Here is a 24,752-nt window from a genome sequence, read left to right as displayed (position 1 = left end):
GGAGGCAAATCTGTAATAAAAAGAACATGCATAAACCGTAGTTGTTTCCCTTGTTTGAACCATGCTAAATCCTTACAAGTTTGGAAAGAAATGGATGAAAAATTTGGACTTAATTGCATAAACACCATTTTCTCAATTCAAGGGGAGGTAATTCTGTACTTCATGGACCAATAATGCTCATTTTTTGTAGGGTTCGTGTCCTCATTGATATAAAGACACTGTGCAAATTTGGAAAGGATCGGACAAAAAATGTGGAAGATTTTTGAAAGTTTTCACAAAATAGGCAAAAACGAATAAACATGCAAAGTTCAACGAGCTCCTGCGGCCATGTTTTTTGACGAATCAAATTTCTTTGAACAACTTTTTCAGGGGAGCCCCTAAAGGTCATCCCTGTGAAATTTTTTTAAAATCTGATGAGCGGTTTCTGACAAGAAGATTTTTTAAGGTTTTTACCATATATGGTCATGGCGGCCATCTTGGTTATGTGATCAATTTTTTTTTAACAATTCTTTTGTCCCATGACCTAGGGATGCTCCACATGAAATTAAGTTGAAATTGGCTCAATGGTTTAGTAGAAGAAGATGTTTACAAATTGTTTACAGACAGACGGACGGACGCCGGGTGATCACAATAGCTCACCCCGAGCTATCGCTCAGGTGAGCTAAAAACCAATGTACATGTACACAGCAGTGCTCCAGGTAAATGGAAGGGCAGAGCATCCCAAGGTCTCACCCTGGCCCCTAAGACCCCATCCAGTCCATTTTTTAATCTGATTATTTAACAGCAAGTTTACTGGCAGTTTCAATAACAACAAAGTACACAATGACAAACTCTTTAAGCCATTTATTTCATTTTAAATGATGAAAAGCATGAAATTAGGATACATTTTGTACAATTGTTTCTAAAATGCAATTCCGTTATATTTTGGTCAGTAACATCGCGAGAGTCGGCTGTTTACCCGTTTTCTTTCTCCCACTTAAATTTCTGTGTAATTCAACATCCATAATTCCAGTTTGGTCAAGATTATTTGCTTTCATGGTACATAATATTCACACTTGTGTACATATATATAAAAAAAAACACTTGCCAAACATCAAAGGTAATTTCGCGTGTCACCTTCACTACATTCTCTATTGAATTACCGGTAGCTTTGAACTGACATGATGCCAGTTACCAATCACTTTCTTCTTGGTAATCGTATCAGCCCATCAGCGCTCAGGCTGCCGAATGCACAGTCCCCACATGAAGGAGTATGCAATAACTGTAAATGTCACAGATCAATACTGACCCATCTCAACAATCTTTGTTCAGAAGATATACTGGAAAAGACATACTTGTTAAAAGTTTGCACAGTTTTTTGCACTACATGTACTAATTTTTGTCTCCCATGCGCTAAAAAGTTTTTATTTGGAATTCAAATATTGAAGCCCATGCTCTCCATTGATTTCAGACTACAGTACAGTGGGATGATTGATCCTTTTAGGTCAACTGTTGCGACATTTTTTATGGAATGTCCTGAATTGGACCTGAAAAATTCTGGCATGTATGCCAAGAAGCTTCATCATTTATAGCAGTTTTTCGGGCTTCCTACTAAAAAATATAAGGGTCAAACACATTTAATCAAACAAATTACAAACATCGCTTTCTGTGATTTCGATGCAAGTTTGGTTAAGCTCAGCAGGTGGTTGTGGTTGTGCTGGGGCCTGGAAGCTCATGGGGCTGATCTCCACTGTGGTAACATTCTATAGATCTCCCAAATGTATGTATGTATGTATTTCTTTAGACTTTGCAGTCAAGGAAAACCCATGAAAGTGCAAGCACTTATTTCCAATGGGGTCCTTTGGTTTTGCTGAAGAGACAGCAAGCAGAAGAGACAGTATTTAGATACAAGGAATCCGGGTGTGATACCCTAGCTCTTTGCGAATTGATCCCTTGGTTTATTTACCAGTACGTGCTCAGTGTACAGCACCGATACACGCAAGAATTACCTGGGTTTCATACCAGTACATCTCGTGTTGGGTGGGAAACACTTGAAGCATTTCTGAAATTTCCAGTGACCGGACCAGGGAATTGAACCTCTGGAATGGTAGACCAGAGTGTTACCACTCGACCACCTGCACCACCCAATGACACCAATTACTGGTTTCACCCAGGAAACAGACTCACCAGCATTAGCATAATTGGATGCAATTGAGCTAAAATAAATAGGTTTCATTTAAACTAACCTGGAAACCATTGAAGCACTGATTATTCCTTTTTCTTTTACACCAACACACAAATGTCCACTGTTCACTAGTGCTGCCCACACAAATGTCCACTGTTCACTAGTGCTGCCCAGACTTTTAAAAACTGTGACTTTTAGTCATGCTAAAAAATTACCACTGCTTTTAATGCACATTAAAAACTATTTGTTAAAAAGGTTCGCCTTAAATTTCCATCAAGATTGAGCCTTTGATTACATTAGTATGACAAACTTTCAAATAATTGGAAGCAAAATAACTACGGAACAGTTCTGTTCTGTACGACAGTTCTTGAGATGATTTTACTGATTATAAACTTGAGATTGATATTTATACCACAAACAATGTCATGATAGTTTCAAAAAGTTTTCTAAAGATTAGTTTGGAAATTAAAAAGGGAGGCACAAAAGTGCGCAAACATCTTGCTGATCAACATCTGCAATTAATAATAAACAAAGCAAATATATACCAGCAAATAATTCAGATGCAACAAATAATAAACCAAGCAAATATATCAGCAAATAATTCAGATGCAACAAATAAACAAGAGCACCCCCTTGCGGGTGCAGAACGCTCATCTATTTTCTTTTTAAAGGTGAAGGGACTCTCATTTTCAATCACAAAGGAGGGAGGGGTGGAGTGAAGAGGGGTGTATAGTGTGGGGGTGTGTAATTTATTACATTATCTTCCAATGCGAAAAAAAAAACGAAAAAAAAATAAATCGGGGGGTGGGGTGGGGGGGAGTGGGGGGAGGGATTCTTGGGTGCGATGGTTGGACGTTATTTCAAACATAAAATAATAAAAATAAATATTTGTGTTTTTTAACCGTTTCAAAAAAAAAGGGGGGTGGGGTGGGGGGTATAGTGTGAGGGTGTGGTGGTAATATGTGAGTTGACCTTAAAAAAAAAAAAAAAATTTAGGGGGGGGGATTCAGGTGGGGGGAGGGGGGGGGGGTGGGGTGATTATTGGGTGCGATGGTTGGACGGTATTTTAAACATAAAATAATAAAAATAAATATTTGTGTTTTTTAACCGTTTCAAAAAAAAAATTGGGGGTGGGGGGATTATAGTGTGAGGGTGTGGTGGTCATTTGTGAGATGATTTAAAAAAAAAAATCAAATCTAATCATAAATAAAGAAGTTATGGCACTTTTAGCAAAATTTAATAATTTGACCTTGAGAGTCAAGGTCATTCAAAGGTCAAGGTAAAATTCAACTTGCCAGGTACAGTAACCTCATGATATCATGAAAGTATTTGAAGTTTGACAGCAATAGCCTTGATACTTAAGAAGTAAAGTGGATCGAAACACAAAATTTAACCATATATTCAAAGTTACTAAGTCAAAAAAGGGCCATAATTCCGTAAAAATGACAACCAGAGTTATGCAACTTGTCCTTTTACTGTACCCTTATGATAGTTTGCGAGTGTTCCAAGTATGAAAGCAATATCTATGATACTTTAGGGGTAAAGTGGACCAAAACACAAAACTTAACAAAATTTTCAATTTTCTAAGTATAAAGGGCCCATAATTCCGTCCAAATGCCAGTCAGGGTTACATTACTTTTCCTGCACAGTCCCCTTATGATAGTTAATAAGTGTTGCAAGTATGAAAGCAATAGCTTTGATACTGTAGGAATAAAGTGGACCTAAACACAAAACTTAACCAAATTTTCAAAGTATAAAAAGGGCACATAATTCTGTCAAAATGCCAGTCACAGTTACATTACTTTGCCTGCACAGTCCCCTTATGATAGTTAGTAAGTGTTGCAAGTATGAAAGCAATAGCTTTGATACTTAAGGAATAAAATGGACCTAAACACAAAACTTAACCAAAATTTTCAATTTTCTAAGTATAAAAAGGGCACATAATTCTGTCAAAATGAACGCCAGAGTTATCTAACTTTGCCTGCCCAGTCCCCTCATGATAATAAGTAAGTGTACCAAGTTTGAATGCAAAAGCATTGATACTTTCTGAGAAAAGTGGACCTAAACGCAAAACTTAACCAAAATTTTCAATTTTCTAAGTATAAAAAGGGCACATACCGGTAATTCTGTCAAAATACAAGCCAGAGTTATCTAACTTTGTCTGCCCAGTCCCCTAATGATAGTAAGTAAGTGTACCAAGTTTGAATGCAATAGCATTGATACTTTCTGAGAAAAGTGGACCTAAACGCAAAACTTAACCGGACGCCGACGCCAACGCCGACGCCAAGGTGATGACAATAGCTCATAATTTTTTTTCAAAAAATAGATGAGCTAAAAGATAAGCAAATATACCAGCAAATAAACAAGATAATTCGAAAAGAAGTACAATGTGATCTAAATATAAAATGTAGCTAAAATAAAGCACAGCAATGTATCACATTTTGAAAATTTACCGACTGTAACTAATAAATAAAAATATAAATAGATACATGTAGTTTTAAATTTCATTCAAAATATAAAGGGCAAGAAATCATTGTTGAAAAATCAAGTTCATTGATAAATACCCGGTACAATATGCAATCTCAAAAAGTATCATATTTTAAGACATATTATGCTAAATTGGAAAAAATTAACATCAACATTTCATTTACAAGTTGACAATTATTATTTACAGTTGAATTCTCTAAACCGGAAACTAGAGAGGAAATTTCGGTTTAGAGAGGATTCTGGTTTAGAGGGAAAATTTTACTTTCAAGAAGGTCAATTACATAGCCTATTGTGGAAAAAAACATATTGGAAATCCTCGCTACATTATTTATCTGACATTCATTCATATTGCATCACATAAGAACACCACATATCAATTAATCTGTTGATTCGAAATCACTACCAGTCACAACATACCGGTAGATCAAACAGTGCACCCTGAAAAACAAACAATATTATATGCATGTGTTAGGTGACTTTTCAGACAGAAAAACATGTCAAAAACGATCTGTTTTTTCAAACATCTACCACAAACGATAGTCTTTTCTCTTTTCCACCGTGTTAATCATTTCTTGAACACTTACATACATTTCAGTGTCACACAAAAGAACCCTTTGTTTGTTATCAGTAATGATAATCTGTATTAAAACTTCTATTGATCGATATTTACATCACAGGCCGAGTATTTTTAAGTTGTTTTGTGATTATTACAGTTTGCAAAATTGTCGACCATATTTATTAATTTCACACGTTTTTAATCAGCTATTCACAAATTTTTGACTATGTCTGAGGTGCAAAAACCGGTCCAGACCGGTTAAGAGAGATACAATTATATATGCAACGACCCAATTTTGATCCAAAGAATGACCGGTATTCCGAATTGAGGGGATTCCGGTCTTCAGGAGATATTTTATGGATAGTTTTATAGGAACAAAAATAGGACAGTACAATTTGTCCGGTTTAGAGGGGATTCCTGTATAGAGAGGATCCGGTTTAGAGGGTTTCCACCTGTACATCTGGATGTCATCCAAAAAGTTATTTTGCTCTAAAAAGGGACTGAATTGACACAGTGATATTTGTTAAACAAACCTAATGTTGTTTTTTTAAGTAACTAAATTTAGTTTTATTTATTTATGTTCTCTCCTTTGTTAGAGAACAACTGAGAACATCAAACTAAAAGCAATATTTCGTCAGTGTATACATACAATAAGCTTGGTGACAGGAATTATTCAGATTTAAAATTCAAGTATTCAAAATACTGGCCGAATACAATATCTAGACAAACACCCAATACAATCAAATTAAAAACAATAGAAATGCTTATAAATAATGTGAACTTGATTATAATCATTTGTTAGTTTATCTTTTGATATGGATGATAAACAAAGACAAACAGAAAATGCTCAACAATTCCTGAGTAATTAAGTTATTGAAGCCAGCGATATTTCATATAAAGCTTAACCAGAGACCCAGGCACATTTGTCTTAATAAGTTATACATCTATAAGACTGTCAACAATTATATATCTAGTTGTACAGTAAGTAAATGAAATTTAATTGCTAAGTTTTCACCAGTATTCACAGACATTTGTTTTCAAGCAAATGAAACCCTTTTTAAGTTTTCACAACGCTTTTCAATAAAAATATTTTTTTTCAATCAATGCTAATTTTTCTGCACAAGACTTCCTTCAAGAATACGCTCATTTTGATTAAGGCCTACACAAACATTTCTTCAAGTAGAATATTTTTTCAATAAACACCAATGTTTCATCTGTTATACATTAAAGTTTTTATGATCGCCTTTTGTCCGCTGTGCGTTGTGCGACGTCAACATTTGCCTTGTTCACTCTCTAGAGGCCACATTTATTGTCCAATCTTTATGAAATTTGGTCAGAAGATTGGTCTCAATGATATCTTGGATGAGTTCGAAAATGGTAACGTTTGCTTGAAAAACATGACTGCCAAGGGGCGGGGCATTTTTCCTTATATGGCTATATATGGCTATAGTAAAATCTTGTTCACTCTCTAGTTCAAAAGTACACTTACTTTTTTTAAGTATATACATAAGTTTCTTCATGTTTAAATTTATGTTTTGGTCAGTATACACTAATGAAATCAAATATATACCGGTATGCTAAAATGTCTAAAGTTAACACCATAATTTCTTCAACTATGCTGTAACATATATAAAACGTTAAATTAACATCATGGAGTATATGCTAATTTTTTGTTTCAATTATACACTAATTTTATCAAGGACATATATACATAAACATCACTTAAAGTATATGTTAAACACATCTAAGTGAGCATAATCATTTTAAGTTAGGATGTATGGCCATCGATGGCGCATTGTCATCATCAAATAGGCCTTAATGTTTTTTCAAGTAGACGCCACTGAAACGAGGGCATCAGAGGCGTCTTGTAGAGAGCTGACATATAGTTGAGGTAATTCTTCAGGTACACTTCGCACCGTTTGAACTTTTTGGGCGGCAATAGCAGTTTCATCTTTTCCTGAAGATTGGAAAAAATGCTATGAATTATAAAAAGGCAAAAACTCGATGAAAAATCATTGCAGCTGAAGCATTTGACAATATGCGCGTGTATACTATGCATTGATGCTAAAAAAGTATAAAGTTAAGTAAAATTTGAATCATTAGTTTCTGAAATATTGTGAAGAAACAAAGTAACAGTACCAGACAAACGAACAGATAGCGGGTACGATGGCTGAAATTATCAGAAACGTTCATTTCAAACCACCACAAACTCAATGAGTCTTCAGACAGCCTGAACAAGCCGTTACTACATGCTCTTGGGGAGGATACAAATACGTTTTAACATAATGCATAGTTATTTTTTTCAGAATAATAACATCAACAAGGACACAAGTTTCAAACTAGGAGGGATCCTTACTTCTTATTTAGGGGTATTTGATTCAGAATATTGCTTCTGATAAAATCTGTGCTGTCCAGTGATCGAAGTGGTTCACATAACCAGCTTCTCACGTAGACACTCCTGGTTCAATCCCCGTTCCCGGAAGCATGTGAGTTCGGTTGGTGGTCACCATCAGTAACAACAACATAACTGGAAATAGCAGCTATAGTTAAACAAGGGACAAAATTGTCACAAAACCAGGTTTTCATTGTGAAAAAAAATCTGATAAAGGGAGACAACTCAAATTGAACTTTTGAAATGAACAAACAAAATTAACCCCCTTTGTAAGTTTGTTTGAAAATTAATCTATTTTTAGTTGTGGCAACCTTGACATTGGAGATATCGACGTGATTCTTTCATGCACCGTCCCATGATGGTGAACAAATGTGCCAAATGATTTTAAAATCTCACAATAAATGACATAGTTATGGCCCAGACAAGCTCATTTATGGCCTTTGAACTCAAAGTGTGACCTTGACCTTTGAGATATCGACGTAATTCTTTCGCGCGACACACCGTCTAATGATGGTCAACAAATGTGCCAAATGATTTTAACATCTCACAATGAACGACAAAGTTATGGCCCGGACAAGCTTGTTCCGCCCGCCCGCCAGCCCGCCCGCATTCGCCAATCTAATAACCAGTTTTTTCCTTCGGAAAACCTGGTTAAAAATTAACCCCAACTTATGTGAGTGTATTAGGTTAATTAGATAGAAGAGCTGGGACACACTTCTGTACCCCACATAATGCAGCCTCAGGTGCGGAAGGACATAATAAACTTCGAAATGCACACAAACATGCACCATGTTAAAACCCTGCTTAATAAACTTATCTTTATTCCACCCAGTATACACTATATGGCAGATTTACGAGGCCTTACCAGGAAAACCTCCTCTGAGCAATGATCCATTGTCTCATTAATAGCTGCCTCGATCTGGTCCATGTATATATCAGAATGAAGTTTATCTACCAAGCTCCTACAAGGGAAATAGTAAAAACATTTTTATATGCAAGCAAAACTGATTTGGTACATATAATCAGGTATTTGTCTTGATGACTTAGAGAGTACAAGCAATGTATCTTTCTTTCCTATTATCAATTCTTTTAGATTCAGACACAACCCATAAAACCAATAAAAATATTTCTACTTCAAATACTTTTTTCAGATACTTATTTCAGATTAGAAAAGTTTTAAATTTAAGAGTTTTGACAATTATCTGAGATATACTAAAAAACTTGCACTACCCATAAGTCATATTTTACAAAATACCACAGTTTCGTTGACTTAAATGCAAAATTCGGGAATTAATTTACACAGTTTGGATAAATATCATAGTTTTTGAAGATATAATATTATATTACAAACAATAATCTATTTACAAACCTAAAAAATTAAATAATAACTAGATTTATAAATAAAATCGCGACATTCCTTCAAATCCAAAATAGTGTGTCCTAAATAATGTGTCCGTGATAAAGTAAGACATGCAATTGTTTTTACATTGTTTTGCATTTCCATATCATTGCAACGGAACAGATGATAAAAAGCACTGCACAAAATCTTTTGATATGAACCCGTTTCTTTCTAAATCTGCATATGCACAAGTTCTGGAATGTACTTTAAAACAGGTAGCTAAACATCAAAATATCCACATAGTAGATGATCGGGTAAAATATTCTCAGTATATTAATATATACCCTTAAGACATAAAACTTTATTATTATTATAATTATTATTTCACCATTTCTCCACACAAACAAGTGTGTGTTTTTTTAACAAATATGGATTTTTTCAGAACAAACATATATAGGAAATATGAGGAGTGATGGATAAAGTTGAAATTCATCATACCAGGCAGCTTAGAAGGTCATGTGTGTGTTTGTTGTGATTTGACAATTTTCATATCAACTGAAACATCCACCAACAAAACCACTACTCACATATAGCAGTGTTCCGCCCACTTCAAATAATCAGCATTACTCTTTGACATCTTGACTGAAAAAAGACACAACATGAAATAATAATATAAATTTAATTGTTGCTAGATATATATTGTGTGGGAAGAGAGAAGACAATTTTTTTTTTATATAAGTAAATATTTCCTAAAGTATTGCCCTTTTAAAACAATTGAAGATAACTCAAATTAAGCACCACATTTACACGTAATGTCATTATGAATATACACTACCTTGGACTTGTTTAATGAAATAGCTTTCCCTGGGTGTGTCTTCTGCAAAAGAAAAACAAATAGATATACTAAAATATAAATATAAACGATTATTTTATTGATGTACTATTTTCAAATAATATTTTTTCAAATCATACAATGTAAACATTATAGAGAGTGGGTAACTGTTCATATTTAGTGCAATGATCATAAATACATTGTAGAAATTTTCATTTTTTGTTTTGATTTGTAAAAATGTATTTGAATATTACATTCAAGCAGATGCATATTTGCATAAAGTAACTGTTTTATTTCTTCCACAAATGCAAAAATCTTTGTAACAGCTTAAAAATTAGTATCTCTTGTAAGGATCTTGTGTCAATATATCAATATACTTTGTATAAGAACAATATTGTTGTATCAAATCTGTATGGGCTTTAATAATGTGTAACACTATATGAGCCTTGTTCTGAGAAAACTGGGCTTAATGCATGTGCGTAAAGTGTCGTCCAAGATTAGCCTGTGCAGTCCGTACAGGCTAATCAGGGACGACACTTTATGCCTAAACATGATTTTTGGTAAGGAGGGACTTCCTTGAATCTAAAAATACCATAAAGTGGAAAGTGTCGTCCCTGATTAGCCTGTGTGGATATGCATTAAGCCCAGTTTTCTCAGAACGCGGATCATATATAGTTTAACTTGAGTTTAATTAACTGTTCAATGAAAAGCTACCCTGCATGTGAAAGACCTGCAAACATAGTTCCATATTAATACAATGTACATCCACCTAAACTCACGTTACTGCGAGAAAACATTTTCTTAATTAGTAGAACAGTGACCTAGAAATTTATCTAAATGATTGCAAATCAAATCACAAGCTAGGTTACCATGCAATCTTGCTAAATCCAAACCATTGTCAAGATCCATCAATGCAAACTAAATTATTGACTGGAAAATCCCTAGTTTGACACGACAGCCCCACCGCGTGCCAGTCATACTCCTATCTACTACCAGGATTTAAATTTCATTAATCTGGTTTATAATTTTAAACTGTTGCACATGACAACAACATTTATCATAGAAATAATAACGATCTCAATGGTCAGACATTACTACACTGGATGACTACAGCATTAAACAAAAGAGCAAACATGTATTCAACACATCCATTTACGAAAGGAAAGAAGTTACATTAATTCTCCTCGGTGATAATGTGTAAAAATCCATGTACGAATTGCCTGGTAATTGATGCAGTTACGGTTCAGAAGAGATTGGAAAGCCTCATGCACACAACACAGGGCTAATGCACTGCCAGACATGAGCAATGCTCTCCCACTTGGCGGTGATTTAACCCTTTGCATGCTGGGAAATTTGTCTTCTGCTAAAATGTTGTCTGCTCAATTTCTAAAATTAAAATTTTCTTCGATTTTTTTCAAAGAATACTATCAGAATAGCAAACAGTTTGGATCCTGATGAGATGCTTGTTCTGTGGCGTCTCATCTGGATCCAAACTGTTTGCAAAGGCCTACAAAATTCGGTTCCCGCACTGAAAGGGTTAAAAAGGGACATTGTTCCTCATACCCATTTCGTTATCGTCACTCTCCTCTAAAAATCCAGCAGGGCATGAATGACTGAGGTTCAAGTTTTCCACGGCCAGGTGTTCCTTTTTTACACGGGGTATTCTGCTGTGAGTTTGGGCGTCGGGTTTGGTTTCCAGAGAATGGAGTTTCGTTTCTTGAGGATGGCGTTTTGTTTCAATGGCTACCAGGATGCCATCAACAGTGGGTCTTTTCTCTGGATCCAGTTGAAACATGGACTGAAGAAGGTCTTTTAGACATTCAGAGTATGTCCAATTCTCCCAGGATCTCTGTGAACAAGTGATGAAAATTGTAAGCACACTGTACTGTGTAGCAGCAGCCAATCAGATGCATACCAAATATTTAACCCATTTATGCCTAGCGTCCCAAAATTAACGGCTGTTAGCTTTAATGGTATTCAGCAAGCCTTTTGATGTCTGAAGAGGCTTTTTTATTTATGTTTTCACTTGTTAAAGGCCCAGTCTCATTATGATGCCGGTGGAGCCCCGGTGCGTGATCCGGGATCTACCGGGATGAACCGGGGCTCAACTGGGGACAACCAGGATGAACCGGGGACCACCGGGGCTCCACCGGGTAAGTATTTAAATGTTTAATACCTCCAGAATGAACCTGGAGTCACCAGAAAGGCTGGCAATGACCGGCGCAGAACCAGGAACAACCGAGACAGTATCGGGAACAACCGGGATGGCAACATAGCTCCACCGGGGCCATACAGACCATGGCAGAGCTACGGCAACACCCCAGTTATCACCAGTTATCACCGGTGAATGCTGGCAGAGCTACGGTACATCGGTAAATCGGCGCTCTGCTGGACGCCAACAGCATTCACCAGGGCTCCGCCTGGGCATTACGGGCGACCACCGTGATTAAACCGGGGCGTTGCCATAGCTCTGGGGATTACCGGCGACAACCGGGGCTCTGCCGGGGCTTCACCGGGATAAACCGTAGCTAGTCGGGGGTTGACCGGGACCCTGCAACCGGCTTAAACCAGGGCGGCACCGGAAAATAGTGTGACCGCATTAAAACTTTTCAACGAATCACGCAGGTCGACAGGCGTTAGCAACCGGGATGGACCAGAGCTCTACCGGCAATAGTGAGACTTGGGCTTTATTTTATATCATCATATGATTATCATGACTTGTTCATCATAATGCTAAATGTTGTGTTGAAACAACAAGTGTTACTTTTTCATATTCGTTACCTCACGCAATAGATTCCCTCTCTTATCTACCTCTACTTTCACGCCTGTGGTGACTTCATATGCACAGCATGCAAGGCTCCATATATCTGTCTAGAAAAAAGAAACCTAAGACATAAGGAATGTTTCCATTTATCTTTCTGAAAATAGAGACATTTAACATCCGGAATAAACCGACACATCTTTCTTGAATTTGTCTGTAAAATAGAAACAAAATGTCATGACATTATCCATATGAGTCGCATTCTGAGAAAACTGGGCTTAATGCTTGTGCATAATGTCATCCCAGATTAGCCTGTGCAATCCGTACAGGCTAATCAGGGAAGACACTGTCCGCTTTAATGGCATTTTTCGTTTAAAGGACGTCCCTTTTTACTGAAAATCTAGTTTAAGCGTTAAGTGTCGTCCCTGATTAGCCTGTGCGGACTTTAGGCACATGCTTTATTTCCAGTTTTCTCATAACGCGACTCATATATTTGTTTTGATTATTGATACATAAAATGTAAGAAATTAAAAAAGTACTACAATCAACTGAAGTATTAGTCACACATATCAGCGTGGGCCACTGAACTTCTTTGATGTAGACATGTGTTAAGCTTCATTTTAATGACTGTAGGAGACATGTTGCATGCAAACCTTATTCAACATTTTAATGGTATACAAAGGGGCATAAATCAGCTACATTGCATGTCAAAGTAATGTGCCTTGATCAGTGGAATCACCTGATGACCCAGAAAACATGTGTACAGTTTTAAGTATCAATATGGACTTGATATTGATTTTTAATAAGAACCTGAAGACATAATTATGTAGATTCAATTTGAAAACGTTATATTTAGTATGTAAAGAGATAACAAGTTGTTGCTTGCACATATTCACCTGATTTTTTTCCAAAAAGGGCAAAACTCGGCTTAATTGCACAGTAATGGACCATGGTCAGGGAGCTGACACGGTAAATATATGTGCAGTTTTTATTAAATATCTGCAGTAGAAATAGGCAATAAAATGTTCCATGGATATACATCAGCAGAGTGGCCTGTGTAATTAAATATCAGATGAAAGGCAGAGTCTCGATCGCTTTAAAAAATAGTGCAATCGAGACTTATGCATACTCTAGGAACATCTGACTAGCATAATATTCCTTTTATTATATTCTAAAAAAGACTCAAATGTAATTTTATCTTAATGCATTTTTTACAAAATAAATGTGACGACTAATGGAACCCAGAAGTCTTATTTTGTTTGAAGCGTAAAATTATTTTTTATAACATCATAAGTCAGGTAAACGATCCACAAACGATATGAAAGAAAACGTGTCATTTGTATATTCAAAACTAGTGAGTATTAAAAAGTCTTATTTTGTTTGAAGCGTAAAATTATTTTTTATAACATCATAAGTCAGGTAAACGATCCACAAACGATATGAAAGAAAACGTGTCATTTGTATATTCAAAACTAGTGAGTATTAAAAGTTGTTATAATTAAAAAAGTGCTGCCATTTTCAGTTGTGTAAAGTCTTTTTGGTTTGTTAAGAGTTTGGCATAATAGTTTTTGATAACAACATCCAAAGGGAAGATTTGTGGGAGATTGTAGAGCATTAAAAGGCGACTTTCATATACTTTTTGATTGATGAAGCCATTATTTTAAACAGGTATATTCTCAACAGAGATGTTCATATATTGCTTGCAATTTTAGCATTAAGCAGACATTAACAAGTAGCAGAGTTGCATAGCTCAAACTATCCGAAGAATAGTCTCGCTAAAAGTTGAATAAAAGCTAAGAAATTATTAAAAGACTAATTCACACAGTACTATAATTCCTTATTGAATACTCTACAAAAAGGTCACTAAATTAGGCAAGAGTATTATGTTGACATGTGTTTGCATTCCTCTAAGTTATTAACTAAACTTGTTACCATGATTCCAACATTTGTTCTTGTAATTTATATCTGAGAATGTCCACGTACAGATTTGTTGTAGCAATGCCCTCGCACCATTTCTGGGCTCATAAACGACAGTGTGCCAACGTACTTTGTAAAACCATCAACTGGTACATTTATTTGCCTGAAATAAGATATGTCTTGTCATAGGCAGTAGTATCTTCTAATTAGGATTACATTTCTTCAAATACTTGCTTTATAATTGTAGAGGTACATGCAGTCATAAGGACCTATCTCTTAAATTTAACGGAAAATCTTGTAAAAAACGTGTACTCTGTGAAGTTGAAATTATACTTAAAACTTGGAATGGACATGAGTGACAAAGAGGTGAGTATTATTCGAACAAGCTGATGAATAGGTGAGCTAAAAACCAAATCCTTCTAGATGTGGTAGGGTTTTAATTGTGACGTCATTGATTTCTTTTCACTGATATGGGAGTTAACTTTGCAAGGAGTTTGTTTCCATTTACTGATATCGGGGTTAGCTGATGAATGAAATTTGTTTCCGTGATACGAGTTGTGTTCTGAGTAAACTGGGCATAATGCATGTGCGTAAATTGTCGTCCCAGATTAGCCTGTGCAGTGTAAACAGCGTAGACCCAGATGAGATCTCGCATGATGCGGCGTCTCATCAGTGTCTGTGCTGTTTGCTTAAAGGAATTTCTGTAAGAAATATTCTAAATATAAAAATAAATATACATGTACTAGGCATCCCTAATTTTGGAATTAAATTGATCCAATTTTGCAGGATGGGAGAGTCCAGTAGGCATAAATGGGTTAACAGATAATGGAGATGGCCTTGCAGAAAATGTGTTACCTAGCCAGTCCAAAGTCAGCCATTTTGAAGACTGGGTTTGGATCTTTTGACCCGCAGACAAGAATGTTCGTGGGTTTGATGTCCCGATGAAGGACTTCTCTGTCATGCATGTACTGAAATAAAAAAGAATACCATAGATAATGGTGACCTAGTGGCTAGGACATTTGCAAAAGGTCAAAGGTTTGATTTTTTTTCATCAACATGTTGTTTTCTGTTCTTTCCTGCGTAGGGGGTAGCTTTGTAAAATAACAAAACATACAAGAGGGCCAAGATGGCCCTAGTTTGCTCACCTGAGAGGAGTCGGTTCATTAAATCTTTACCAAACGTCAAACTTGACCTAGATATTGTCCAGACAAACATCCTGGTTAAGTTTCATCATTATTGAACCAAAACTCTGGCATATGGAGTAATTTTGTTTTTATAAGATTTGACCTGGTGACCTATATTTTGAGTAGACCCCCCTTACCAAACATCAAACTTTGCTTACAAAAATAAATATTATGACCAAGATTCATAAAATCTGAAACAAAATTTTGACCTCTAGAGTGTTTACAAGGATTTTGTATAATATAATGAAAATTTGGACAAACTAAGGGCAATAATTATGGCATTAATTATGTGATATATATAAAACCAATCTTTTCACCAAGTTTCATGATGATTGGGCAAAAAATGTGACTTCTAGAGTGTTCACAAGCTTTATATACTATATAAATATAAGAAAACTGCCCCCCCTTCTGGCAGCCATGTTATTCAACTGACCGGAACCATTTTCAAACTCAACTCTCAAATCAAGGAAACAAATGTTCTGACCAAATTTCATGAAAATTGGGCCAAAAATGTGACTTCTAGAGTGTTCACATGTTTTCACTATATACATATAGAGAATTGCCCCGCCCTTTGGCGGCCATGTTTTTTCACCGATCTGGACCATTTTCGAACTCGTCCAAGATATCAATAAAACTAATGTTTTGACCAACTTTCATGATGATTGGGCAAAAATTGTGACTTCTAGAGTGTTTACAAGGTTTCTCTATAGCCAGATAAGGAAAACTGCCCCCCCCCCCTGGCAGCCATGTCATTCAACTGACCGGAGCTATTTTCGAACTCAACTCTCATATCAAGGAAACAAATGTTCTGACCAAATTTCATGAACATTGGGCCAAAAATGTGACTCCTAGAGTGTTCACATGTTTTCACTATATACATATAGAGAAAAATGCCCCGCCCACTGGCGGCTATCTTTTTTCACCGATCTGGATCATTTTCAAACTCATCAGAGATATCAATTAAACCAATGTTTTGACCAACTTTCATGATGATTGGGCAAATATTGTGAGTTCTAGAGTGTTTACAAGGTTTCTCTATAGCCAAATATGGAAAACTGCCCCGCCCACTGGCGGCCATGTTTTTCAACGGACTGAAACCACTTTTGAACACAACCAACATATCATTAAGACAAACATTTTGACAAAGTTACATGAAGATTGGGAATGAAATGTGACTTCTTTACAATTTTTTTTATTTTTTTTTGACCTAGTGACCTAGTTTTTGACACGGCACGACCCAGTTTCAAACTTGACTGAGATTTCATTGGGACAAAGCTTCTGACCAAGTTTCATTTAGATCGGAAATAAATGTGGCCTCTAGAGTGTTTACGAACAAATGTGGATGGATGGACGGACAGACGACGGACAAAGAACGGTCACAAAAGCTTAAAATGTTATGTTCATTTTGTGCAACTAGTGTAATTTTCAATAAAGAAAGCTAAAACCCATGTTTTTTTACATGATTAAATGTAAGATCAACTTTTAAGTCTTTTTCCTTGGAAGAACTTATTCTTCAGTTTCTGATAATGGGGAGATTTAAAATAGCATCAGACTTGAACAGTCTTACCTTAAGCCCATGCGAGATCTGAAGCAACAGGTTATCCACTTCTTGTTCGGTCAGTCCACATTCCTTCTCAGCCTGGTACTTTCTCAGAGTGCAGTCACACAGCTCCATAACGATACATATCTTCTTCCCGCCATCCTGAAACACACATGATAAAGTAATAATATAGATAACAAGACAAGATAACAAGAAACAAATCATAACAAGAGATTGCCAAGCAATATTGTCCCCTACCGGTGAAACTCCACCATTGTCAGATTTTATTTAAAAAAATATATTTGTTGCCATAGCAACCAGAATTATTGACATAGGAACAAAATGAAATGACGTGCATAATCTCCATATTGCCATCTATCCATGTTTCAAGTTTCATGAACAAATATTAAGAACTTTTTAAGTTATTGCAGGATCCAGAAACGTGTGACAGACAGACTGACAGACGGAGCGCAAACCACAAGTCCCCTCCGGTTTCACCGGTAGGGGACAAAAAGTGGGTATGATGTTGCACAGAATGACAGAGAATACCGGTAATCTTTATTATTTATGTTTATTATTGTAAGTTTTACATTTGAACTTAACTAAAAAGATTCAACATAGTTTTTGCCTTTCTTCTTATTTACAAGCTAATGTGCATCTGAAATAATTGCTTGAATTGCTGTTAAATTGCATCTGGTAATTTCCATATCAGTAATGTGAAAAGTGTAAAGTTATTATAGTGTTAGCTTTTATAAATATGGGCCTGCCTGTTTTGACTCACGAAACACTGATACTTGTCATGAGCATCTTTATCCTCAATTCCTAAATTGTATGCCGGGCACTATGCAAGATGGCAATTTCAAATTTGTGGAATTGATATCAAACCCCCCCCCCCCCCCCCCCCCCAATAAATTTTGTTTTGTTTTGAATTGGTGCAGAACTATACAAATAACAAAATAAGAGATAAGCGTGTTGTCTTGACCTTGAACTTAGTCTTACCAGTGTGCCATATCATGAAAACAATTGTAGAAAGTTGTACAGAATTCCTTGATGTATAGTAAAGTAATGGCTAAATTTTGAATTATTAATCAAATTTGTTATATTTGACCTCAATGTGTAATCTTGACCTTGCCTCTATGGTTATTGATCTTTAATGTGAAACACAGTCTATTTTGAAACTCTGCCCATATCTTGATAATCTGGCAATATGACTGTCTTGTCATAAAGACGTCTTTTTGTTAAAAGAAAAATAAATTAAAATGATATGGCTGATCAAATTAAGATATCTTTTTTAGTTTGAAGTTTTTCTTCATATACACAGTTTGCCTATTGCATTTAAATAAATTCAATTAACATATAATGTATTTAATCAATGAATTTCTTAAGAAAAAGTGTATCCTTTTCCTTTATATTGGCATTTCTTCTGCGTTTTATTTCAGATTTACATGAAGTTCTTCTTCATTTAAGATAAATTATTTACTTTATAAACTTTCAAATAAAAATTCACCCAAATAAAATTATTTTCCACATTTGTTTTAAACCCAAAACAAATATTTTGCACTTCAATACAAACAACTATAAAATCGATAAATAATTTACGATGTTGCTGAAATATTGTCCCTGACCATTGTGTTCATGGATACATAAGTGACACGTTCTGAGAAAACTGGGCTTAATGCATGTGCGCAAAGTGTCGTCCCAGATAAGCCTGTGCAGTCCACACAGGCTAATCAGGGAGAACACTTTCCGCATTTGTGGTATTGTTAGTTTCAAGGAAATCCCTCCTTACTAAAAATCAAGTTTAGGTGGAAAATGTCGTCCCTTATTAGCCTGTGCGGACTGCACAGGCTAATCTGGGATGACACTTTACGTACATGCATTAAGCCCAGTTTTCTCAGAACAAGGCTCATATATTCATATGCAAGGCTTCCTACCTTGCGAAAGTCTGACACATAACGCACTAGGTTCTCATGCGAGAGAGTCTTCAGGTTGCGAATTTCTGTCTCGGCATGCTCCACATCTTTTGCATTCAGTTTTGAAATGTTGATTACTTTCATAGCAAAGAACTCCTTAAAAAAATATAACAAGGCTGTAATACAAAGACCAAACAAAGAAGAGCAAGAGTTGTATTCAACACGTTTGGTCAGGCAGAACAAATATTCTATGTTCTGACCACTGGAATTTCCTTGAGCAAGAAATTTATCCCACATCTGCTCCTCTCTACCCAGGTGTATAAATGGGTACCTGTTAGGGATAAAAGTCAATGTTCCGTGGCTGCAAACTGCGCCGAATGTAAACGGACGACTGATATCCCAGTGATCGGGGGCAAAGTCAAAGTCGATTGAATATGTATATAGTAATCAGACTATAGACACAGGCATTTGCAAATTTCTTTTATACCTACTGATAAAATATGACATTTCTGCAGTGAAATAACAGCAGTTAAAATAAACTTTTTGTTTTTTTCACTGGTGAAAAAAACAAATTTTTGGAACTCCTTTTTCTATTTGTAGATTATCATAAATAATTTTATATATATTTTCTATGATCACGAGTGAATTTAAATCGACATTCCACCGAATCCAACTTTTTATTTTATGCTTTTTCACCATTTATTTAAATTGTAAATTGTAAAATTAAAGAGTTTAACTGGAGAATTTCGCTGGTATAATGACGTCATTTCGTCACACTAATAACGTCATTTTGTGTTTTGAAATGTATTGAGGCACGCCACGGGAGAAATGGTAACTTTTTAGCGATAGGGAAACAGCTGTTAATTATTTTCTTGAAAAAGGGGCTTAAAAGAAACAGAAAATTTGTTCATGTCAGTGTAAGATTGTTTATTATTTCACTCGTGATCATAGAAAAATAATATTTTCTAGGATCACTCGTGAAATAACAAATGATCGTACACTGAAATGAACATATATCCCCTATTTATTCTATGTTACTTAGTATTCAAAATTAACTAAGTGGGAACAAAATCCGCACAGAGATATACAACCCAACCATGGGCCCTAAAGTGCTCACCTGAGACCCAAAGGAACTAAACTATTCTGAGAAAGTCACTGTGGAGTTAAGAAAAATAAGTCATTTATGAAACATATATATGTAATTTCTTGCACATGTTCACTTTTGAACTCAGATATCATTAGAACAAATGTTTTAACCGAGTTTCATGAAAATTCAGTAAAAAAAGTGACTTCTTGAGTATTCACAAGGTTTCAATTTAGCCATATAAGGAAAACTGCCCTCCATCCCCCTCAATGAACAGGAGCCATATTTGATCTCAACTGTGACATAACTAGAGCAAAGATAGTGACCAACTTTCATGAATATTCAACTATAAATGTGACTTCTAGTGTTAACAAGAAATGAGTTTGTCAGAAACACAATGCCCCCTATTGCGCCGTTTTGAAGCCATAAATTTGACCTTTGACCTTGAATGATGACCTTGACCTTTAGCCGCTCAAAATGTGCAGCTCCATGAGATACACATTGCATGCCAAATATCAATTTTCTATCTTCAATATTCAAAAAGTTATGACCAAACTTTAACGAAGGTTAAAGTTTTAGGAACGAAAAATACAATGATATTTTACCTTTGACCTTGAAGGATGACCTTGACCTTGACTTTGACCACTCAAAATGTGCAGTTCCATGAGATACACATGCATGCCAAATATGAAGTTGCTATCTTCAATATTGCAAAAGTTATAAAACTTTAACCAAGATTAAAGTTTTGTGACACACACATACAATGACTGACTGACACAATGACAGACAGACAGACAGGCCAAAAACAATATACCCTCGATCTTTCGATCTGGGGCATAAAAAGCTTCTTTTTTATTAACTTAACCTAAAGCGACACAGTTTTGTACTCTTACAAGTTATCATGGGGACAAATATTCGTACGAACTTTCATTAAGATTGGGCAATAAATGTGACCTCTAGAGTTCTCACAAGGTAAATGATGATGAAGTATGACGGACAATGGACCTAAGGCAATAATAAGGCGTTGTGCTTATGTGATCTAAAACCTTGAAAAACCATGCTAATCGGGCAAAAGCCAAAAAAGATGGTTTTACCAAGGCTTAATTATTTCTCAACCAAACCAGTGACTTTCACCACTTACATTCATTATCTGATACGTGCACATGTGTTTACTAGACTGCAGATACAAAACACTGGTTCTACCCAGGAAGAAGGGCATAATAAGTAATCATTTTAAAATTCCCATGCATAATAACTACAAATTGTTTCTTTGTTGACTACAATTTGTTTCTTTGTTGACTCATTAAAAAATCATATAAAAAAAAATATATCTTTCAAAAGTTTCATTGACTTATGCTGTATTACCCGAGTACCAGCTTTCTGCACTTTCAACACTTGACCAAATGTACCATTCCCAATTTCCTTGATCGAGAGAAAATCTTCTGAGTTTTTCCCCCGGAGGTTTTCAACACGGTTGCTCATTTCTGTAGAGGCTATTATTTCCAATATTCCAAAAACAAATAATTTTAATTTAACTGTTCTTATTTATCCGCTGTTTATAAGTGCTCTCTTATTTACGTTATTATGTTACCACACACACTTTTTTATGAGTTTATTTTTAGGTAAAAATGTAATCGTTCACTGTATAATCCCCATCTTAACTGCCCTTCAATCAATTTTAATTTATTAACTACCCCAGCTAGCATTTCTAAATTTCATCAGAATAATTGGTATCCCAGTAAAACAAACTGGGCTTTTTACAGCTACATTTCACTATTGTTCCAAATAATTGGTATCCCAAATTTAAGACCAAATTCAAGATTACATTTTTTAACATCTAAGTTTAACTTTTTAATAGTTCAATTGTCACACATATTTTTTAAAGATATATTTGTCTTTTGGCCCAAGATAACATTAATCTCTGTCACTAATAAGTTACAAGTTGAAAAAAAAGTTGTTATTTAAACTAAATACTTGTGTACAATAATAATTTATCATGTTGTAATCAAATACCACCCAGCTCCTATAAAAGTATTAGCGCATAAGTCCAAGTTAAAAATTATCTATCTTAGCTCCAATATTTATCTTTGTCAAACTAGGAGTAATTTAATCCCCTAATGTTCTGTTTTGATAGATCTACTTGACATTTGCTACACATAAACCTTATAGATTTCTTCAAAATCTAATTTGTAATCAATAAATAATCTATTCATGGGAATCTAGCCCAATATAGACCGTTCCATAATTTAGTAATTACATAATTATCTCCCCTGAATTCTCTCCGCGTCCGCCATTACACTGCTGCTTAATAATCGGTAACATATATAAGAGAGCACCGATTATTCAACGGATGAATTTCTTTCTAAATTCTTAGGCCGTCATTACATGGTATTGGTTGTCTTGGAAAACTAACACTTTAAAAAAAGCATTTAATTAAATTAAATGCAATATTTTTCATTTGATTATTTTGCATCAATCTTTAAATCGTGTATTCCTTTGCATCTCAGTGTTTAATTGCCGCTATGTTCTGCATAATCCGATTATCTCGTTTTGATCAGATATTGTCCGGACTTAACTAACCACATGGTGTCATAAACCACACTGGGTGGCAGATGACAGTCTGATCATTCAACACAATTGATGATGCCACAATGTCTCATCTTCCTGGTAGTATTAAGCAGTCATTTGGTAAGATAATTTACCTCCGACATACTTAACAGTTGCGTAAATTAGATATGTTACATATTTTACAAATTAAAAGTTATGTCCTATATAGAATATCAGAAATTGTACACCGTAAAGATACTAGCCCGTTTAATTTATGAAAAAATAAAGTATTTACAAAAAATAAAAATAAAAAATTTAACGTATTTAGCGGGTATCGGTTAATTAAAACTACGTCATTCCGTATGAAGATTTGATGTTACGGCAATGCACGAACGATATCATAAAAACAAGAAATTACATTTGACACCTAACAGAGGTAAAAAATATTTAAAAAAATATATATGTATATAAATATATGTGTGTTAAAATGTTAGATACGTGTCACTCATACTCACTAGTAACGAGTTTTCAATATACATGAGTACACAGTTCAATTTGCATCATATGAAGTTGTGTTTTTTCAGTTGTATGTTAATATTCCTCAATAGCGTCATTCTTTGTACAAAACCCATCAAATTAAAATTACATGTAAATACTGACATGTACTTTGCTTTTAATATGGCTTTGTAGTATGTTTATTTTCAAAGCATTCCTTACACTTTCTAACACTCATTTATTTATCACACTAGCGTACTCATGCCATTGATAATTATATTTTTATAATTAGATGTAATACTATTGTAATTTATTGAAGCTTTTCTGCAAAAAAATATTACGACTTATGCATAGAGCTCTTTGTTGTGTCAAATTGTCGGCCTTTCAGTCTTCAGAAAATCTATAATTTGATGCTTTTGCCGCGTTTTTAAAGTTGTAAATAAATGTATTAATAAATTCGTTTGGCGCTTAATAATATATTTTTGAAATATTATTTAGGTGTTTTTTTTCGGAGTTTTTTTGTGTGGATTAATTGACTAAACATTTGGTGTCGTTATCCATATGTTTTGCGTTACTTCAAAGACCTACAAAATACATTTTTTAGTATTTTTAGCTTTATAGCTGTTAAATGATTCAAAGATGAAAATATAGATATATCACATAGATCACATTCTCTTCATCTTCCGAATAATCACATAAAAGATCGTCAAGATCAATATCACTCTCTCATGATAAAAAGCTCGTTTTTTAACGTGACAAAATTCCATCTAAAAAAAATAAATATAAATCCAAACCACAATTTTTTTTATCTCTGATATCAGTTAAAACAAGAAAAATAATGGAAGGCGTATCAAAAATATCATACTTAATATAATATGTTATGATTTTGGAATGTAGATTTTTACCAAATGAGACCAATTACAAACAATTAGCGGTAATTAATTGCGCGAGAATCTTTTATAAGTATTAATTAAAATATAATCTGCTTGATGTTGCGGCTATTAAAATCAACACAACAATACATGCGTGAATTGTTTGTGAAACGTTAAAAGTAACAAGCCTAATCAAAGACATAGTATGAGCAACTGAACCGGCAAATTTTCGCCGATGATTACCACTTGATTACAGATAAAAAAAAACAAATATACGAAAGCATTTTAAACATTTTATTTGTAACAATCAATCTCAACTTAAAACAATCATTTAAACAACAAAAATGTGATAATCGCCTCACATTAATTCATTAAGTAATTTATTTATCTGACAACGGTGAAGCGGGTATTCTCTACGTCTTTGGCTTTTGGAATCGCAGACTTGCACAAGTTAGCAGCAGTGTAATGGCGGACAGTCACGTGACTGACAATATGGCGGCGGTCAATTTATCGATTATAGAACGGTCTATTGGGAAAACCCAATCAAGTTCGATAACCTTGAATATGCCATTAAACTCTATTTTTAAACAAGAAATTTGATAGTACATTCTTAAGTAAAGTTACAAGACAGAATTCTATACTTATTTATGTCAAAAGGGTCATTAATCT

At 34.9% G+C, this 24,752-nt stretch overlaps 2 protein-coding genes across 2 annotated transcripts; both read right to left on the bottom strand.

Annotated features, from left to right (window-relative positions):
- Nucleotides 1-3,208: 3,208 nt before the first annotated feature.
- On the bottom strand, nucleotides 3,209-15,415 carry LOC127830997 (uncharacterized). The gene is made up of 8 exons (XM_052355966.1): nucleotides 15,304-15,415; nucleotides 14,515-14,611; nucleotides 12,552-12,641; nucleotides 11,334-11,619; nucleotides 9,774-9,815; nucleotides 9,526-9,580; nucleotides 8,465-8,561; nucleotides 3,209-7,164 (listed from the first exon to the last, which is right to left on the bottom strand). The coding sequence occupies exons 1-8, from the start codon at nucleotides 15,411-15,413 to the stop codon at nucleotides 7,012-7,014; spliced, it is 930 nt and encodes a 309-aa protein (XP_052211926.1). The 5' UTR covers nucleotides 15,414-15,415; the 3' UTR covers nucleotides 3,209-7,011.
- A 1,730-nt stretch (nucleotides 15,416-17,145) lies between these two features.
- On the bottom strand, nucleotides 17,146-19,407 carry LOC127831118 (uncharacterized). The gene is made up of 2 exons (XM_052356108.1): nucleotides 19,107-19,407; nucleotides 17,146-17,334 (listed from the first exon to the last, which is right to left on the bottom strand). The coding sequence occupies exons 1-2, from the start codon at nucleotides 19,380-19,382 to the stop codon at nucleotides 17,146-17,148; spliced, it is 465 nt and encodes a 154-aa protein (XP_052212068.1). The 5' UTR covers nucleotides 19,383-19,407.
- Nucleotides 19,408-24,752: the final 5,345 nt, after the last annotated feature.

Source organism: Dreissena polymorpha, chromosome 5 (assembly GCF_020536995.1).
Source record: "Dreissena polymorpha isolate Duluth1 chromosome 5, UMN_Dpol_1.0, whole genome shotgun sequence".
NCBI lineage: Eukaryota > Metazoa > Mollusca > Bivalvia > Myida > Dreissenidae > Dreissena > Dreissena polymorpha.
Note: the sequence above shows the minus strand (reverse complement) of the source record. Positions and strands in the feature narration are given on the sequence as shown.